The sequence below is a fragment of the Oncorhynchus mykiss genome, chromosome 17, assembly GCF_057628025.1.
Source record: "Oncorhynchus mykiss isolate SJ-2025 chromosome 17, ASM5762802v1, whole genome shotgun sequence".
Classification (NCBI taxonomy): domain Eukaryota; kingdom Metazoa; phylum Chordata; class Actinopteri; order Salmoniformes; family Salmonidae; genus Oncorhynchus; species Oncorhynchus mykiss.
Window position 1 is genome coordinate 47189617 of NC_143038.1, and position 21399 is coordinate 47211015.

The 21399-nt window shown below is 46.3% G+C and overlaps 1 protein-coding gene across 4 annotated transcripts in view; it reads right to left on the bottom strand.

Annotated features, from left to right (window-relative positions):
* The window catches only part of LOC110494352 (S-adenosylhomocysteine hydrolase-like protein 1), a 62085-nt gene extending 45522 nt beyond the window's left edge, over positions 1 to 16563 (bottom strand). For 2 of the 4 annotated variants that reach the window (XM_021569325.3, XM_090205738.1), the window contains exon 1: positions 15603 to 16563. In XM_021569325.3, the coding sequence (XP_021425000.3) occupies positions 15603 to 15791 (189 nt within the window). In that variant the 5' untranslated portion in view covers positions 15792 to 16563. The remainder of the gene's footprint in view (positions 1 to 15602) is intronic. The other 2 variants (XM_090205740.1, XM_090205739.1) reach the window with 1 other exon arrangement.
* Positions 16564 to 21399: the final 4836 nt, after the last annotated feature.

Consider the following 21399-nt stretch of genomic DNA (forward strand, 5'->3'; position numbering starts at 1 on the left):
ATGAGAACATATGAAAGCTGGTGGTTCAATATTCCCAGCTAAGAAGTTTTAGGTTGTAGTAATTACAGGAATTATGATGCGTCGACTATTTCTCTCTATACCATTTGTATTTCATATACCTTTGACTATTGTATGTTCTTATAGGCACTTTAGTATTGCCAGCCTAATCTCGGGAGTTGATAGGCTTGAAGTCATAAACAGCGCTGTGCTTCAAGCATTGCGAAGAGCTGCTGGCAAACGCAGTAAAGAGCTGTTTGAATGAATGCTTACGAGCCTGCTGCTGCCTACCACCACTAAGTCAGACTGCTCTATCAAATATCAAATCATAGACTTATAATAAACACACAGAAATACGAAAAACTATCATTTCGAAAACAAAATGTTTATTATTTTAGTGAAATACGGAACCATTCCGTATTTTGTCAAACGGGTGGCAACCCTAAGTCTAAATATTGCTGTTACATTTCACAATCTTCAATGTTATGTCATATTTCTGTACATTTCTAGCAAATTAATTATGGTCTTTGTTAGGAAGAAACAGTTCGCAATGATCCAGGCGGCCCAAACTGTTGCATATATCCTGACTCTGCTTGCACTGAACGCAAGAGAAGTGACATAATTTCCCTAGTTAATATTGCCTGCTAACATGTATTTATTTTAACTAAATATCCAGGTTTAAAAATATATACCTCTGTGTAATGATTTTAAGAAAAGCATTGATGTTTATGGTTAGGTACATTTGTGGAACAAATTTGCTTTTTCGCAAATGCGCTTTTGTTAAATCATCACCCGTTTCATCAAGTTGAAATAGGCTGTCATTCGATGATAAATTAACAGGCACTGAATTAATTATATGCGTAGGACAAGCTAGTTAACCTAGTAATATCATCAACCATGTGTAGTTAACTAGTAATTATGTGAAGATCGATTGTTTTTTATAAGATAAGTTTAATGCTAGCTAGCAACTTACCTTGGCTCCTTGCTGCCACAAGGTCCTTTTGACGCTACACTCACGTAACAGGTGGTCAGCCTGCCACACAGTTTCCTCATGGATTGCAATGTAATCGGCCATAATCAGCATCCAAAAAGGTAGATTACTGATTGTTATGAAAACTTGAAAATCGGCCCTAATTAATCGGCCATGCTGATTAATCAGTCGACCTCTGGTTTTGATACACTTCTCTTTAAAAACCTAATTGTTTTACTGTCATGTCTGCTAGTCACGAGATGCGCTTCAAAAAGTAGGATTAATATAGGCCTAAAAATGTCATCCTAAACTATATTAAAGAATCCATCTTTCTGGTACTCCTTACATTCTTATTGGTGGCTAATGTTTTTAAAGTTGGCAGTAGTGTGTGTAGGCTTTGTGGGAGAGAGAGTGGTGTGTGTGTGTTTATATGAGAAAATGGAGAGTGTGTGCGTGTGAGGGAGGGAGTGTGTGTGTGTTACAACTGAAGAGTAAAGGTTTCAGGAACCCTCCACAGCCTCAGAGGATCTAGATAATTGTTCTAACCTCTCTGGATTACAACCAAATTATGACAAGTGTATTATATTTTGTATTGGATCATTAAAAAAAACACAACTTTTACATTACTGTGTTGTCACACATGGAGCTAACAAAAATATATGAAAATGTCTGCTCTACTCAAAATTACAACCAACTAATTGCAGCATTACTGCAAAAATGGAAGAGGCAAGAGGAAGGGGGAGAAAGTAAGGAACTTGTCTGTCAGACATGTATTAACTTCTTAGGGCTCATTGGGACGCTAGCGTCCCACATCGACAACATCCGGTGAAATTGCAGAGCGCGAAATTCAGAATACAGAAATCGTAATATTAAACATTCATGAAAATACAAGTGTTATACATCAGTTAAAAGCATAACTTCTTGTTAATCCAGCCGCTTTGTCAGATTTCAAAAAGGCTTTACGGCAAAAGCACACCATGTGATTATCTGAGGATAGAGCCCCGCACACAAAAGCATTACATACATTTCCAACCAAGCAGAGGCGTCACGAAAGTCAGAAATAGCGAGAAAATAAATCACTTACCTTTGAAGATCTTCATCTGGTTGCAATCACAATGTTCCCAGCTACATAACAAATAGTCCTTTTGTTTGATAAAGTTTACTTTATATCCCAAAAAAGCCATTGCAATTGTAAAACGCCATTGCCATTGTAAAAAGCCACAGATATTGTAATCAGTGGTGAGCTGGGAAAAAAAATCTGGATGGATTGCCTGCCATATCAGTTCTGTTATACTCACAGACATTTTCAACCTCTCCCTGTCTGACTCTGTAATACCAACATAGTCCCTGTGCCCAAGAACACTAAGATAACCTGCCTAAATGACTACCAACCCATAGCACTCATCTTTAGCCATGAGTGCTTTGAAAGGCTGGTCATGGCTCACATCAACACCATTATCCCAGAAACCCTTGACCCATTCAAATTCATATACCGCCCCAACAGACCTACAGATGATGCAATCTCTATTGCACTCCACACTGCCCTTTCCCACCTGGAGAAAAGGAACACCTATGTGAGAATGCTATTCATTGACTGCATCTCAGCGTTCAACACCATAGTGCCCTCAAAGCTCATGACTAAGCTAAGGACCCCGGGACTAAACACCTCACTCTGCAACTGGATCCTGGACTTCCTGACGGGCCGCCCCCAGGTGGTAAGGGTAGGTAACAACACAGACGCCACGCTGATCCTCAACACAGGGGCCCCTCAGGGGTGTGTACTCAGTCCCCTCCTGTACTCCCTGTTCACTCATGGCTGCATGACCAGGCACAACTCCAACACCATCATTAAATTTGATGACACAACAGTGGTAGGCCAGATCACTGACAATGATGAGACAGCCTATAGGGAGGATATCAGAGACCTGACCGTGTTGTGCAAGGACGACAACAACAAAGACAAAGGAGATGATTGTGGACTACAGGAAAAGGAGGACCGAGCACACTCCCATTCTCTTCGACGGGGCTGTAGTGGAGCAGGTTGAGAGCTTCAAGTTCCCTGGTGTCCACATAACCAACAAACTATTTTGCACGCCCAATTTTTCAGTTTTTGATTTGTTAAAAAAGTTTGAAATATCCAATAAATGTCGTTCCACTTCATGATTGTGTCCCACTTGTTGTTGATTCTTCACAAAAAATACAGTTTTATATCTTTATGTTTGAAGCCTGAAATGTGGCAAAAGGTTGCAAAGTTCAAGGGGGCCGAATACTTTCGCAAGGCACTGTATATTAGGAAAATTATAACTTTGTAATCTGAAGATTTTCCTTGGTGCCCCGACTTCCTAGTTAATTACATTTACATGATTAGTTTAATCACGTAATAATAATTACAGAGAATTGATTTGATAAAATAACAGCCTTCACTTTTAATGATGCCAAAGACACGGCACTACCCAGACTATTTGCATTGCGCCCCCACCCCCACGCTGCCGCTACTCTGTTATGATCTACACATAGCCACCTTGATAACTCTACCTACATGTACATAATTACCTCGACACCAGTGCCCCCGCACAATGACTCTGTACCGGTACCCCCTGTATATAGCCCCGCTATTGTGATTTACTGTGTTGTCTAATTATTTGTTATGCTTAACTCTTACTTTTGTTAGGTATTTAGCTACTGCATTGTTGGTTAAAGGCTTGTAAATAAGAATTTCACTGTAAGGTCTACTACACCTGTTCTATTCAGCGTATGTGACAAATAAAATTTGATTTGATTTGTGGGAAACAAGCTTATGCTGCTCTCACTACATGTGAACACCACACAGACACACACACATAAAAACTCTCCCACAAAAGCTAGTAACACGGTTCAGTTGGTGTATTACTCTGACCAGCATACTGAGTAACAGAAACAAATGAAGGTCCAATAACAACAAAACAACTGTTTCTTGAAAGAAATGCTATATTAACAGAAAACAGATGAAGTCAGTATCAACTCTTTCATGGATGAGTAATGATATGTCTGTCACTGACAGCACCAATAAGTCACCAGAGGGTAAGAGTTGAGAAGCTAAGGAAGTCACAGGGTCAAGATAGTGACTTCATCAGCGCATATAAAGTCAAGGAAATCCCAGTTTCTGATAGTCTCTCCATTGTTAGTCATCCAAGGCATTATATTGTCACGACTTCCACCGAAGGTGGCTCCTCTCTCTGTCCGGGCGGCGCTTGGCGGTCGTCGTCGCCGGTCTACTAGCTGCCACCGATCCACTGATCCTTTTTCCTTTTCTTTTGGTTATGTCTGTTTTGTGTTTTCACCTGGTTTCATTTTGGTTAATTAAGGAGGGAATTTATCTCGACATTTCCTTTGGGTTTTTGTGCGGGATTGTTTTCGTTTACTGTCAGTTTGGGTTGCGTTTTTCGCTAGTTCATGTTTTACACATGGTTTTTCCCTGGACTGTGTCTGAGTGTGTTTCATGGCTACTGTTGTAGTCAGGTGTCCTGTGATTTTTGAGCTGGTTTATTAAACGCCCTATTCATTCTGTACTTGTTTCTCCTGCGCCTGACTCCACACCCACATCTCCTTGGGGAGTTTTGACAGAATCCCGCACCGGATATCATGGAGTCAGCAGGAGCTGACACGCCCACCCCGTCCATGCAACAACATACAGCGGTATTACACCGTTTGGGGACAGCTATGGATCAGGTGTTGGCGAGAATGGAGAGATGGGAGAGGAGCGGCCTCCCTACCCCGTCTCCAGCCACTCTCCATCCTGCACCACCACCCTCTCTGGCGGCGTCCGGCCCCAGCGGGATTCGACTTGCTCTCCCGAGGGACTACGATGGGACGGCTGCCGGGTGTAAGGGGTTCCTGCTCCAGCTGTATCTGGCGACCGTTCACCCGACTCCCTCGGGAGAGGAGAGTGTCAACGTCCTCGTCTCCTGCCTTTCAGGTAAAGCCCTGGAGTGGGCCAACGAGGTCTGGGAGGGCCCGGACTCAGCGAGGGACCATTACTCAGAGTTCACCTGCCGCTTCCGGGCAGTGTTCGATCACCCACCCGAGGGCAGAGCGGGGCGTGAACGGCTGTTTCACTTAACGGCAGGAGACAAGGAGCGCGCAGGATTTCGCGCTGGGGTTCCGGAACCTGGCCACCGGCGCGGGGTGGAATGACAGGGCCCTGATGGACAATTATAGGTGTAGTCTGCGGGAGGACGTCCGCAGGGAGCTAGCCTGTCGTTACACTACTCTCACAATGGCCCAGCTAATAGACATGTCCATCAGGCTGGTCAACTTGCTGGTTGCTCGCAGGCGTCCTGATCAGGGTCTGTTCGTTCCACCCCCCAGCGCTCCTGCCCCGACACCCATGGAGTTAGTGGGTGCTGCTGCTAGGGCAACCGAGGAGGAGCCTCTTCCTGCACCAGTTGTGGAGGAGCTCGTCTGGGAGTCGAGAGAGCAGGCAGAGCACGACTCGAACACCTCAGGTGAGTCAGCACCCAGCTCACCCAGAGGCCCCTGTTGGTCATATATATGTGTTGATTTCCTTTCCTGATTTTTCCCCTAATTCCCAGCTTAAGGCGCTAGTCGATTCAGGCGCAGCAGGGAGTTTTATGGACCGCGGTTTCACGTGTAAGTTAGGGATTCCCTTGGTTCAGATAGACCAACCCTTCCCTGTGCACACCCTAGATAGTCGACCGTTAGGGTCAGGGCTGATCAGGGAGGCCACGGTTCCACTGGACATGGTGACACAGGGGCGGTCATGAGGAGCGGATTAGTCTCTTCCTAATTGATTCTCCTGCGTTTCCAGTGGGGCTGGGTATTCCCTGGTTGGCTTATCACAATCCTAAAATTTAATGGAAACAGGGGGCTCTTAAGGGTAGGTCAGAGGAGTGCTCAGGTAGGTGTGTAGGAGTTTCCATCGGTGCAACGACGGTGGAGAGTCCAGACCAATTCTCCACTGTGCGCATTCCCCCCGAATATGCCGATTTGGCAATCGCCTTCTGTAAACATCCAGGTAAACGCCGCACTTCCCAGGAGTCACGTGTATCCCCTGTCACAGGAGGAGACGGTGGCTATGGAGACATGTCATCGAATCTCTGGGAAAGGGGTACATTCCCTCCACATCACCTGTCTCCTCAAGTTTCTTTTTTGTGAAGAAGGAGATAGGCCTGCATCCGTGCATTGACTATAGAGGTCTAAATTCCATCACAGTGGTGATGGAAGGGGTTACCCGCTACCTCTCATCGCCACGGCGGTGGAGTCATTCCACGGAGCACGCTTATTCACAAAACTGGATCTTAGGAGCACGTATAACTTGGAGCGAATCCGGGATGGACATGAGTGGAAAACCGCGTTCAGTATCACATTTGGCCATTATGAGTACCTCGTCATGCCTTATGGGTTGAAAAATGCTCCAGCAGTTTTCCAATCCTTTGTTGAAGAGATTCTCAGGGACCTGCACGGGCAGAGTGTAGTGGTTTACATCGATGACATTCTGATCTATTCTGCTACACGCGCCGCATATGTGTCTCTGGTGCACAAGGTACTTGGGCGAGTGTTGGAGCATGACCTGTACGTCAATGCCAAGAAATGTGTGTTCTCCAAACAAGCCGTCTCTTTCCTGGGGTATCGCATTTCCACATCTGGGGTGGTGATGGAGTGTAACCGCATTGCGGCCGTGCGTAATTGGCTGACTCCGACCACGTAAAGGAGGTGCAGCGGTTTTTAGGGTTTGCCAATTACTACCAGAGGTTTATCCGGGGTTTTGGGCAGGTGGCTGCTCCCATTACCTCCCTGCTGAAGGGAGGGCCGGCGCGTTTGCGGTGGTCGGCGGAGGCGTACAGAGCTTTTGGTCGTCTGAAACCGTTGTTTACCGACGCTCCCGTATTGGCGCATCCGGACCCCTCTTTGCCATTTATAGTGGAGGTGGACGCATCCGAGGCTGGGGTTGGAGCCGTGCTATCGCAGCGCTCAGGCGCGCCCCCGTAGCTTCACCCCTGCACTTTCTTTTCAAGGAAGCTCAGTCCGGCGGAGCGAAACTATGATGTGGGGGATTGGGAGTTGCTGGCTGTGGTAAAAGCTCTGAAGGTGTGGAGACATTGGCTTGAGGGGGCGAAACACTCTTTTCTCATCTGGACTGACCACCGTAATCTGGAGTTCATCCGTGCGGCGAGGAGACTGAGTCCTCGCCAGGCAAGGTGAGCAATGTTTTTTACCAGGTTTCGCCTTACTATCTCTTACAGACCAGGTTCCCGTAATGCGAAGGCCGACGCACTGTCCCGTTTCTATGATACCGAGGAGAGGCCCATAGATCCCACCCCCATACTTTCGGCCTCTTGTCTGGTGGCACCGGTGTTATGGGAGGTGGACGCGGACATCGAGCGGGCGTCTCGGTTAGAACCTCCTCCACCACAGTGTCCAGCAGGCCGGAAGTACGTCCCGCTTGGTGTTCGTGATAGATTGATCAGGTGGGCCCACACGCTACCCTCCTCTGGTCATCCGTGGATTGAGAGGACAGTGCGGGCTCTTAGGGGGAAGTACTGGTGGCCCACCTTGGCTAAGGATGTGAGGGTTTATGTTTCCTCCTGTTCAGTGTGCGCTCAGTGGAAGGCTCCTAGACACCTGCATAGAGGGAAGTTACAGCCCCTCCCCATTCCACAGCGGCCTTGGTCACACCTGTCTGTTGACTTTCTTACCGATCTTCCTCCGTCACAGGGGAACACACAATCCTGGTCGTTGTGGATCGGTTCTCTAAGTACTGCCGTCTCCTCCCTTTGCCGGGTCTCCCTACGGCCCTACAGACTGTGAAGGCCCTGTTTACACACGTCTTCTGGCACTACGGGGTGCCTGAGGATATAATTTCTGATCGGGGTCCCCAGTTCACTTTCCTGGTTTGGAAGGTGTTCATGGAGGGTCTCGATCAGCCTGACCTCTGGTTTTCAACCCAAGAGTAATGGGCAGGTGGAGAGTGAATCAAGATGTGGGCAGGTTTCTGCTGTTTTATTGCCAGGACCGGCCTGGAGATTGGGCGAGGTTCGTCCCATGGCCCGAGATGGCCCAGAATTCACTTTGCCACTCCTGTCGCCGTTTCAGTGCGTGTTGGGTTATCAGCCGGTCCTGGTACCGTGGCATCAAAGTCAGAGGCTCCTGCGGTGGAGGATTGGGTGCAGCGCTCAAAGGAGACCTGGAGAGCCATCCAGGAATCCCTTAAACAGGCCGGTGGGCGACAGAAGCTGAGCGCTGTTCGCCACCGTAGTGAGGCCCCCCATGTTCGCACCAGGGGACAGGGTCTGGCTCGTGACCCGAAACCTGCCTCTCCGCCTGCCCTGCCAGAAGCTGGGTCTGTGGTTTGTGGGGCCATTTAAAGTCCTGAGGAGAATAAACGAGGTGTGTTATAGGTTACAGCTCCCCACTTAACCCCTCGTTTCATGTGTCTCTCCTCAGGCCGGTGGTGGCTGGTCCACTATAGGACATTGAGGTACGGGAGGTCCCTCCGCCCCCCCTGGACATCGAGGGGGGTCTGGCGTACACTGTACGGTCCAGCCTGGACTCTAGACTTCGGGTGCGGGGCCTGCAGTACCTCGTGGATTGGGAGGGGTACGTCCAGAGGAGAGGTGCTGGGTGCCGGTGGGGGACATCTTGGACCCATCTCTGCTGGGTGAGTTCCACCGCCTCCATTCTGAACGCCCTGCGCCTCGCCCTCCGGGTCGTCCTCGAGGCCGGCGTCACGGTGGGGGGGTACTGTCATGTACTGTGGCTCCTCTCCCTATTCGGGCGGCACTCGGCGTTCATCGTCGCCGGTCTACTAGCTGCCACCAATCCTTTTTTTGATTTTTGAACTGGTTTATTAAACGCCCTTTTCATTCTGAACTTGTTTCTCCTGCGCCTGACTCCACACCCACATCTCCTTGGGGAGTTTTGACATATATCCAATGGTATGTATGACAAGACTGCTGCTTTCGTGCCTCCCGGGTGGCGCAGTGGTTAAGGGCGCTGTACTGAAGCGCCAGCTGTGCCACCAGAGACTCTGGGTTCGCGCCCAAGCTCTGTCGTAACCGGCTGTGACCGGGAGGTCCATGGGGCGACGCACAATTGGCATAGCGTCGTCCGGGTTAGGGAGGGTTTGGCCGGTAGGGATATCCTTGTCTCATCGTGCACCAGCGACTCCTGTGGCGGGCAGGGCGCAGTGCACGCTAACCAAGTTTGCCAGGTGCATGGTGTTTCCTCCAGGTTGGATGCGCGCTGTGTTAAGAAGCAGTGCGGCTTGGTTGGGTTGTGTATCGGAGGACGCATGACTTTCAACCTTCGTCTCTCCCGAGCCCGTACGGGAGTAGTAGCGATGAGACAAGATAGTAGCTACTAACAATTAGATACCACGAAATTGGGGAGAAAAAGGGGGTAAAAATTCAACAACAACAAAAAAAAAGACTGCTGCTTTCAGGAATGGAAACAATTTACAGGTAGGTGGAATGTATTTCTCCCAATGGTACTACAGCAGGGAAAATCAACAACTAAGCGGTCATAGTGGATACAACTACAGACCAGAGAGATTTGGGCAGAGGGGAATGGAAAGATTGGAGAAAATAGGTTAAGGGGAGAGAGAAAAAGAGAAAAAACAGCAGAGAGAAAAAACAGATGGGCTGACAAAGTGTCAAGAGTAGTGTATCGCTTTTAACCTCTCTGAACCACCCATACTGGATCCGGGATAATTGTCATCAGCAATGCTGAATAGCATAGCGCCACAGTCAAATAATATTACTAGAAAATATTCATATTCATGAAATCACAAGTGCAATATTGCAAAACACAGCTTAGCCTTTTGTTAATCCACCTGTTGTGAAATGATGCTTTACAGCGAAAGCAATACAAGCGTTTGTGTAAGTTTATCGATCGCTCAACAAAACAATAAGTACACTTAGCATCAGGTAACTTGGTCACGAAAATCAGAAAAGCAATCAAATTAATCGTTTACCTTTGATGATCATCGGATGTTTTCACTCATGAGATTCCCAGTTAGACAACAAATGTCCCTTTTGTTCCATAAAGATATTTTTTATATCCAAATACCTCAGTTAGTTTGGTGTGTTATGCCCAGGAATCCACCGGAAAGAGCGGTCACGAAAACGCAGACAAAAATTCCAAATTATATCCATAATGTCCACAGAAACATGTCAGACGTTTTTTATAATCAATCCTCAGGGTGTTTTTCAAATATCTATTCGATAATATATCAACCGGGACAGTTGGCTTTTCACTAGGACCGGGAGTAACAATGGCCGCCTTTCTCTTTTGCATACAACTCACTGAGAGCCCCCACCTATCCACTTACGCAATGTGGTCGTTCACGCTCATTCTTCTAAATAAAAGCCTGAAACTATGTCTGAAGACTGTTGAAACCTTGAAGAAGCGATGGGAAAAGGAATCTGGTTGATATCCCTTTAAATGGAGCAATGGGAGGCTATGGAACATGGAGTTTTCAAAATAAAAGCCACTTCCTGGTTTGATTTTTCTCAGGGTTTTGCCTGCAATATCAGTTCTGTTATACTCACAGACAATATTTTGACCGTTTTGGAAACTTTGGAGTGTTTTCTATCCTAATCTGTCAATTATATGCATATTCTAGCATCTGGTCCTGAGAAATAGGCGGTTTACTTTGGGAACATTATTTTTCCAAAAATAAAAAATAGTGCCCCCTAGTTTCAAGAGGAGTAGTTTGTGGATGTATGCTCTTTTTAAAAAGTGCAACAGTGGCTCTGTTGTGTTGTATAACTGCCCACTGAACACTAGCAAAAAACATTTATCCCACCAGACATGCCGCCTTTTCACAGTCCCCAAATCCAGAACAAATTCAAGAAAGTGTACAATATTATATAGAGCCCTTGCATGTTACTTCCTTCCATCTCATATTGCTCAAATAAACAGCCAACCTGGTTTTTAAAAAACAGATAAACACCTCTAAACACTTCTCCCCTATTTGACCTAGATAGTTTGGTGCATGCATTGATATGTAGGTTACATGTGCCTTTAAAATGTTTTTATGTAGTTCTGTCCTTGAGCTGTTATTGTCTATTGATGTTCTGTATTATGTCATTCTGTATTATGTTTCATGTTTTGTGTGGACCCCAGGAAGAGTAGCTGCTGCTTTTGCAACAGCTAATGGGGAGCCTAATAAAATATCAAATACCACCCACACATAGCTAAGGTCAAGTCCCAGCATAACTGCTCACCTATAGCTCCTTGTCTGTATCTGTCCTTACATTTTCTCTACAAAAGAATAATAAGCCTACACTGTATTGGAATTATCATGTCAAATAGGCCCATAAATCTGTGTGAACAAACTGAAATGTAACAAAAACCTTTCGCTCTCACTCTGAAACTGTATGTCCACTTCTATTGCTCTCAGACTCACTTCCTGCTGGACTCCAACCAATGATGTGTATAAACTCTGGATTGCTGATGCTATGTTTTGGCCATGGAGAGGCGTTGAAGCCATACTGGCACTCAGAAAAGCAGACGTCCATAGGAATGAATGGAATTCTGCAGTATTTAATTTAAATGTTTAAAGGACAAAATCACATGCATTTAAGTATTTTTTGTTTTGGTGGGGATATTGACATTAATACTTTCTAAAAAAAACAATCAACATTTAAAAAAGGTACTTAAAGGTTTTTATACATAAAACCCTGTCAGTCATCTAGTGCACACATAAATCATTGATTTGAACCAGTGTTGCATAACAACCACCAAGTGTGCGTGTGTGTGTGCATTCATTGAGTGTAACATTGCACCTCTGGCTTGCATAATATGCCAGGCTGCTTCTGGGTGCTAACGCAGGAAAGCGCTCCAAGCTAATGTTTATTCAGAGCATGAGAAGGTGAGATTGTACAGGGTAGTCTTTCTAATGCTATCCAAGCTGATTTTCTGAGTTCATATAATACTATTGTTACCATATTTCCTATGCTTTCCATGGATGATAAACACCTAAGTCAGTAGGTTTTAGTAGCTACATAAAAAAGGGCACTTGTTTAATAAGTTACTAGTGACACAGGACATGGCACCTGCACACTTGCTGACCATATAGTCTTAGAGCTGTACAGTGATGTTGCAGCATGTGTTACTGATGTTGCAGGTAGGACCCGATATGAAATGGGCATGGGGCTTTCCCACCCAGACCAGATATGCATAAATGTATTTGTTAATGATAAAAAAGTAAGGTTGTTATTAAAGTAATGACTATATGCCGTGGCAGAACCAGGGTGAAATTCCCCTTTAATTGTGTTTTTTTCAAGGTGTGTTTGTATGTGTGTGAAGTTTCTCCACTTTGCCTATTCCTGGGTGCTAAAATTCGAATAGTTCGCCTAATTTCAGTTTTGTGACAAAACAAGCAGTTTTGAGAATCACTGTAATTATCTAAACATCTGAAATATATTTTAATTAACCAAAAATATTGTATTTTCAGCAGTTTGAAGCTGGTGTATAAAACCGAAAGGAAAAAGAAGGGTGCAATTGCGGCCAGCAATTTGCAGGTGTTCCCCCCTCAAGCATCCCACTGATTCCTTCATGAAACCAGCTAGCTGGATGTCCTTCACCCCACTTGACGGGAGGAGGAGTGACACTGTGTGCTGGCTAGCTAACTGATTTTATGCAGGAACCAATGGGGTGCTTAGGGGAGGGGTTTCATGAAGGAACCAATGGGGTGTTGGGGGGGGGGGGTACCTGCAGGAACGCCACAAATTGCAGACTGCAGTTGCACACTATTGAGTAAAATACACTAAAACTTAACAGGAAGCATAGAAATTGTGCACATAGAACAGATCTACAACTTACATTTATATGTGAATTTGGTCGGGTTGCCCAAAAAGTTACATATTCCAACTTTAAATGCATACTAGGCCTTACTGTAGCTGACAGCTTGTGGCCAATAAATCAAATTCCATTAACACTGTGCCCAAGTCTGGTTATGGGCAGTGGCGTCGCATTATTCAGGGCAGGTGTCACATCAGTTTGCAAACAATGTAAAAAATAAATAAAAAACATTTATAAATAAACATTGAGTTAATAAAGCCGCATACAAACATGGTCTCTTTTTTGCATTCTTGGGTAAGGCAGCTCCAAAATACAGGTGTTTCAGCCTACCTCAATGCTTTCTGTGATGGTGGGGCAGCCAGTGGAAAATACAAGCGTAGACGTTGGTAATGTTCTCTAGTCTAGTTCTCTAGTCCGACTGGTAAAATACGCTTTGAACGGTCATCCAACTCGGAATTCCAAGTCGGGAACTCAAGCCTCTTTCTAGAGCTCTAACTTGAAGATCACTGACGTCATGATTCGACCTTGTCCCCCCCCCCCCCCCCCCCAGAGTTCCCAGTTGTCTTGAAAGCACCATAAACCCAGAAATGCCAGACTGATGACAAAGTTTGATGACAACATTTGCCCACAGAAAGGACCGCCGCACCACCTTCCTGTTCAAGTGAGCACAGCACAACAAGGTGAGTTGATGATATTACTAGTTTATCTAGCTTGTCCTGCGTTGCGTATAATCGATGCGGTGCCAGTTAATTTCTCATCGAATCACAGCCTACCTCATCAAATGGGTTATGATTTAACAAGCGCATTCACAAAAAAAGCACTGTCGTTGCACCAATGTGTACCTAACCATAAACATCAATGCCTTTCATTAAAATCAATACATAAGTATATATTTTGAAACCTGGATCTTTAGTTAATATTGCCTGCTAACATAAATTTATTTTAACTAGGGAAATTGTGTCATTTCTCTTGCTTTTCGTGCAAGCAGAGTCAAGGTATATGCAGCATTTTGGGCCGCCTGGCTCATTGCGAACTGTGTGAAGACCATTTCTTCCTTACAAAGACCGTAATTCATTTGCCAGAATTGTACATAATTATGACATAACATTGAAGGTTGTGCAATGTAACGGCAATATTTAGACTAAAGGATGCCACTCGTTAGATTCACTGAAAGAATAAACGTCTTGTTTTCAAAATGATAGTTTCCAGATTTTACCATATTAATGACCTAAGGCTCGTATTTCTGTGTGTTATTATGTTATAATTAAGTATATGATTTGATATTTGATAGAGCAGTCTGACTGAGTGGTGGTAGGCAGCAGCAGGCTCATACGCATTCATTCAAACAGCATTTTCATTTATTTGCCAGCAGCTCTTCGCTGTGCTTCAAGCATTGAGCTGTTTATGACTTCAAGCCTATCAACTCCCGAGATTAGGCTAGTGTAACCGATGTGAAATGGCTAGCTAGTTAGCGGGGTGCGCACTAATAACGTTTCAATCGTGACGTCACTCACTCTGAGACCTTGAAGTAGTTGTTCCCTTTGCTCTGCAAGGGCCGCGGCTTTTGTGGAGCGAAAGGTAACGATGCTTCGAGGGTGGTTGTTGTCGATGTGTCCCTGGTTCAAGCCCAGGTAGGGGCGAGGAGAGGGACGGGAGCTATACTGTTACACTGGCAATACTATAGTGCCTATAAAAACATCCAATAGTCAAAGGCTGATGAAATACAAATGGTATAGAGAGAAATAGTCCTATAATTCCTATAATAACTACAACCAAAAACTTCTTACCTGGGAATATTGAAGACTCATGTTAAAAGGAACCACCAGCTTTAATATGTTCTCATGTTCTGAGCAAGGAACTTAAACGTTAGCTTTTTTACATGGCACATATTGCACTTTTACTTTCTTCTCCAACACTTTGTTTTTGCATTATTTAAACCAAATTGAACATGTTTCATTATTTATTTGAAGATACATTTATTTTATTGAAGTATTATATTAAGTTCAAATAAAAGTGTTCATTCAGTATTGTTGTAATTGTCATTATTACAAATAAATAAATAAAGATATAAATCAGCTAATTAATCGGTATGAACTTTTTTTGGTCCTCCAATAATTGGTATCGGCGTTGAAAAATCATATTCGGTCGACCTCTAGTATGTTGTTAGAAGCCCATGTGCCTCACTCTAATAATTTGGTCCCTTTAACCCCTCATAACTTAGCCTACTGTTGGTGGTGCATGGCCTATATCCTGTTATAGATAAATGTAAACATTGAATATTGTAAGAGCTTTCATTGTCTGTTTATATACCCCCTTTATTTATCCTATGGTTCTGACTTGGTGTACAGGTAGAATACCGTAAGAACGGCCCATGTACTGAATTCTGTCACTGCTCATTTCAAAAGTGCTGAACTTAAAGTTATATTGACTACATTCGTCCTTGCTCAATCATTAATGTCTTAATCGAAATTATGGGCACCGTTTGTCACCGTTATAGTGCAATTAATGTATTGTTTAGTGTCGTGTGTAGTGGCTCTGCTGGCATGCATCTAAAAAATGTGTTTGCCCCACCAATATATACATGCTAAAATCAACACTGGTTATGGGGGTGGGTGACAGACATAGACCGTAAGTTACTGCACCAAGTGTACACCTGCAATAATACTATAAATACATTGGGAATAAATGGTTGGATTGCAGAAGCTACTAACGAAGTCAATAATATAATTGAATTACGTTATGTTTAGATGGGACATCCTGAATGGGACATGATGTGAAGATAAGAAAAGTAGCAAAATAAACACATACGTACATAGCTAATGTTTCTTACCTTTTTGACAGGTTTGTGAGTAGGGACCGCACTAAACGCAGCGGACGACACTGACAGTTCACCCATGACAATTTCGCTGTTCTTGCTCACTGTCATGGCTGAGTATTTTTCCGCCACGTTCTCGCTCTCCTTTACTTCTTTGCTGGCTTGTTTCAGCTCCAACTTTCCGTCCCCTAGAGTGTCCGACATTCCGATAAATAATGAAAACGTGCAACAAATGAGTTAGAACGTGGTAGTAGCTAGTTAGCTGCAGAATTAGTGTTGCTGCCAACTGTTCGGTATTTTGAGGAAGAGTGAATTATTTGTGCAGCTGAAGAAACCATTTGGTATATTAGTTGGCCATTTTATCTTTACAAACTAGTGTAGCAATTGCTGTCATAAAACGGTTGGTTGTCTGCGCAGTTCCGTCGCGTACACCAAGCTGCAGTCTTTTTGCATAGCAGTCACCTGAAAATGTGCGCTATGGGGAGTGATATGAGCCTAAATTAAGCCTAGGCAACCGTACCACCGTGTGGCTGTAGCCTGCCATTGAAAGTCTAACTGGCATGACATGAGACCAACGCCTTGCTAACGTCTGCGTGTTAATAAACCTAGGCAACAGTACCACCCTGTTTCTTGGCCACAGAGGGCTCTCACGGGGTGGTCACGACAGTGCTCAGGTAGGTATTTAGGGGTTTCCGTAGGTGTTACTACGTTGGAAAGTCCAGACCAGGTCTCCACCGTGCGCATTCCCCCTGAATATGCTGACTTGGCTCTCGCCTTCTCCAAAAAGAAGGCGTCTCAAATACCACCTCATTGACGGGGTGATTGTGCGATAGATCTCCTGGTAGACGCTGCACTTCCCAGGAGTCACGTGTATCCCCTCTCACAGGAGGCGACGGATGCTATGGAAACATATGTCTCCGAATCACTGCGTCATTCGGTCTTCCACTTCACCCGCCTCCTCGAGTTTCTTTTTTGTGAAGAAGAAGGAGGAAGTTCTACGCCTGTGTATTGACTATTGGGATCTGAATCAGATCACTGTGAGGTATAGCTACCCGCTACCGCTCACAGCCACAGCGATAGAGTCAATGCACGGGGAGCGCTTCTTCACTAAACTAGATCTCAGGAGCGCTTACAACCTGGTGTGTATCCGAGAGGGAGACGAGTGGAAGACGACTTTCAGTACCACCTCTGGGCACTATGAGTACCTTGTCATTTTATATTTTTATTTTACCTTTATTTAACTAGGCAAGTCAGTTAAGAACAAATTCTTATTTTCAATGACGGCCTATAACGACAGATTTTGTCAGCTCGGGGATTTGAACTTGCAACCTTTCGGTTACTAGTCCAACACTCTAACCACTAGGCTACCCTGCCGCCCCGTCATGCCGTACGGTTTGATGAATGCGCCATCAGTCTTCCAAGCCTTTGTAGACAAGATTTTCAGGGATCTGCACGGGCAGGGTGTAGTGGTGTATATTGATGACATTTTGATCTCCACTACATTCGCTGAGCATGTGTCCCTGGTGCGCAGAGTGCTTGGTCGCCTGTTGGCGCATGATTAAATAGTACCCAGCATCCGGGATTTGCCTGTACGTCAAGGCTGAGAAATGCCTGTTCTTCCAACAGTCCGTCTCCTTTCCTAGGCTATCACATTTCCACTTCGGGGGTGGAGATGGAGAGTGATCGCATTGCAGCCTTGCGTAATTGGCCGACTCCCACCACGGTACAGGAGGTGCAGCGGTTCTTAGGGTTTGCCAACTACTACAGGAGGTTTATCCGGGGTTTTGGTCAGGTGGCTGCTCCCATTACCTCACTGCTGAAGGGGGAACCGGGGCGCTTGCAGTGGACAGCTGAGGCGGACAGGGCTTTTAGTCACCTGAGGGCTCTGTTTACCTCGGCTCCCGTGTTGGCCCATCCGGATCCCTCTTTGGCGTTCATAGTGGAGGTGGACGCGTCCGAGGCTGGGATAGGAGCGGTGCTCTCTCAGCGCTCGGGTAAGCCACCTAAGCTCCGCCCCTGTGCCTTCTTCTCGAAGAAACTCAGCCTGGCGGAGCAAATCTATGATGTGGGGGACCGGGAGCTGTTGGCTGTCATCAAAGTCTTGAAGGCGTGGAGACATTGGCTTGAGGGGGCTAAACACCCTTTTCTCATCTGGACTGACCACCGCAATCTGGAGTACACCTGGGCGGCGAGGAAACTGAACCCTCGCCAGGCATGGTGGGCCATGTTTTTCACCCGTTTTGTGTTTACCCTTTCCTACCGACCAGGTTTTCAGAACGTTAAGGCAGACGCATTGTCCTGGCTGTATGACACAGAGGAGCGGCCCATGGATCCCACTCCCATACTCCCGGTCTCTAGCCTGGTGGCACCGGTAGTGTGGGAGCTGGACACGGACATTGAGCAGAGCCCGCTCCCCTCCAGTGTCCGACTGGGCATCTGTGCGTTCCGTCTGCTGTCCGAGACCGGCTGATCTATTGGGCCCATACATCACCTTCCTCTGGTCATCCTGGTATCAGTCGGACGGTGCGCTGTCTTAGTGGGAAGTACTGGTGGCCCACTTTAGCTAAGGACGTGAGGGTTATGTTTCCTCCTGCTCGGTGTGCGCCTAGTGCAAGGCTCCTAGACACCTGCCCAGAGGTTAGTTACAACCCTTACCTGTTCCACAACAGCCATGGTCGCACCTGTTGGTGGATTTCCTGACTGATCTTCCTCCTTCACAGGGTAACACCATCCTGGTCGTTGTGGATCGTTTTTATTATTATTTTTTTTATCCCTTTTTTCTCCCCAATTTCGTGGTATCCAATTGTTTTTAGTAGCTACTTATCTTGTCTCATCGCTACAACTCCCGTACGGGCTCGGGAGAGACGAAGGTTGAAAGTCATGCGTCCTCCGATACACAACCCAACCAAGCTGCACTGCTTCTTAACATAGCACGCATCCAACCCGGAAGCCCGCCGCACCAATGTGTCGGAGGAAACACCGTGCACCTGTCAACCTTGGTTAGCGCGCACTGCGCCTGGCCCGCCACAGGAGTCGCTGGTGCGCGATGAGACAAGGATATCCCTACCGGCCAAGCCCTCCCTAACCCGGACGACGCTAGGCCAATTGTGCGTCGCCCCACGGACCTCCCGGTCGCGGCCGGTTACGACAGAGCCTGGGCGCGAACCCAAAGTCTCTGATGGCACAGCTGGCGCTGCAGTACAGCGCCACCCGGGAGGCCCGTGGATCGTTTTTCTAAGTCCTGTCGTCTCCTCCCGTTGCCCGGTCTCCCTGCGGCCCTACAGACTGCGGAGGCTCTATTTACACACGTCTTCTGGCACTACGGGGTGCCTGAGGATATAGTGTCTGATCGGGGTCCCCAGTTCACGTTGAGGGTCTGGAGGGCGTTCATGGAACGTCTGGGGGTCTCGGTCAGCCTTACCTCACGTTTTCACCTCAAGAGTAACTGGCAGGTGGAGAGTTAATCAGAATGTGGGTAGGTTTCTGAGGTCTTATTGTCAGGACCGGCCGGGGGAGTGGGCAGCGTTCGTGCCCTGGGCAGAGATGGCCCAGAACTCGCTCTTCCACTCCTCCACTAACCTTTCTCCCTTCCAGTGTGTATTGGGTATCAGCCAGTTCTGGCTCCTTGGCATCAGAGTCAGACCGAGGCTCCTGCGGTGGACGACTTGTTCCGGCACACGGAGGAAACATGGGAGGCCGCCCATGTCCACCTACAGCACGCCGTACTGCGCCAGAAAGCGGGCCCGGGTCTGGCTCTCGACCCGAAACTTGCCCTTCTGCCTGCCCTGTCGGAAGCTGGGTCCGCGGTTTGTGGGGCCATTTAAAGTCCTGAGGCGAGTGAACTAGGTATGTTACTAGGTATGCTTTCCCCCGATTACCGCATTAACCCCCTGTTCCATGTGTCTCTCCTCCGGCCAGGTTCCTCCACCCCCTCTGGACATCGAGGGGCCCCCGGCGTACTCCGTTCGTTCCATACTGGATTCGAGACGTCGGGCGAGGGGCCTTCAGTGAGGAGAGATGCTGGGTTCCAGTGGAGGACGTGTTGGATCCGTCTATGCTGCGACATTTCCACCGTCTCCATCCGTATCGCCCTGCGCCTCGCCCTCCGGGTCGTCCCCGAGGTCGGTGCCGACGCGCGGCAAGGGGGGGTGGGGTGGGGTACTGTCACGACTTCCGCCGAAGTCGGTCCCTCTCCTTGTTCGGGCGGTGTTCGGCAGTCGACGTCACCAACCTTCTAGCCATCATTGATCCATTTTTCATTTTCCATTGGTTTTGTCTTGTCTTCCTTCACACCTGGTTCCAATCCCATCAATTACATGTTGTGTATTTAACCCCCTGTTTCCCCTCATGTTTTGTTGGAGATTGTTTTATTGTATGTTTGTGCAAGTCATGTGTCGGTGTGCGACGGGTTTTGTACCCGCTTATGTTGTTTTTGTATATTTTGTTTTTTGGAGTTGTATGAGCACTTAATAAATGACTCCGTTTTTACCAAGTTCGTTTTCCTGCGCCTGACTTCCCTGCCACCGACACGCACCCATTACAGCAACAGTGGCTTGTAGTCTATGCATGGAAGCCAGGAGATGCTCAACGAGTTTATGTTAATTAACAGTCAATTACGTGAGATAGGCAGTTATTTGCTTGACAATAACCGGCCGACAAAATTTCATGACTGCCACAGACCTAACTCCAAGTATCCATTTGCAAGGTAGCTTTTGCTAGCGCTAGTCGGCTGTACCTGCGCCCAAGCTCTGGTATTTTTTATCCTATAGCTTTTTCTTTTTAAATAGTCTCCCAACATGTTTTTTCATCCTATAACTTGTTCTCCATCTTCTTTTTAAATAGCGAGTCAACATATCTTTAGCACTTTTATTTCCATGACTGATCAAAACTAATTTTCTAATGCTCTCTCCTGCAGCTGACATAGTGAGCAATATGTTTGGAACGCAATAACATCGGTGTAACGAATCGCAATACATATCGTATCAACACCTAAGTATCGTGGTAATATCATGTCTTGAGGGCCCTGGCAATTCCCAGCCTTAGTCGGCATCAGTCGATACTTGTAAAAATGTCTATTATTTAATACATACCTTGTACCTTTGTTTGTCCTGTGTAACTCTGTTCTTTTCTACTGCAATCTGTAGTTTTTGATAGAAATATCATTTTACGCCACCCCTGCCAAGGGAGCCGTTGTTTGTTAACGGAGCAGTCCCGTCATTGCACGGCATATTTGTTATTATTTTGGTAGTGATGCATAGAATGCAATTTATTTTTTGGATTCCAACTCCCACGGACAACTATAGTAATCAGGACAAGCACAGGTATACAGTAAACGTTAAATAATTGATATTTATAAAAGTATTGAGTGGTAGTGCATGTTTTGAGTGGTAGTGTATGTTTGAAGTCCCTAACTTCATACTCCATTGGAAAACAGAGGATTGAAGTTAACAAAAACTACAGATTGAAGCACCCAAATACAGGTACAAGGTACACATAAAAACATTTAACATTTTTACATGCATCAACTGATACCGGCTCAATGTAGCCGGAGGTACACTCCACCAGTGATGTAGTCAAGTGACTATACCTTGGGTCCAGAGTTGAGCCCCAAGTCTCTTGTGCTCCAGTCCAAGTCCAAGTCCAAGTCACCAATGGTCAAGAAACGAGTCACTGTAACTGAAGTCCAAGTCCCAGTGCTCAAGTTCTGGTATAAGTGCTCAAGTCTGAGTCACTGGGTCCACATTAACCTAATAAAAAAAAAAACCTGTGGTGGCAAGAGGAAAACTTAGTCAATAAGTTGTTCGCCATCCCT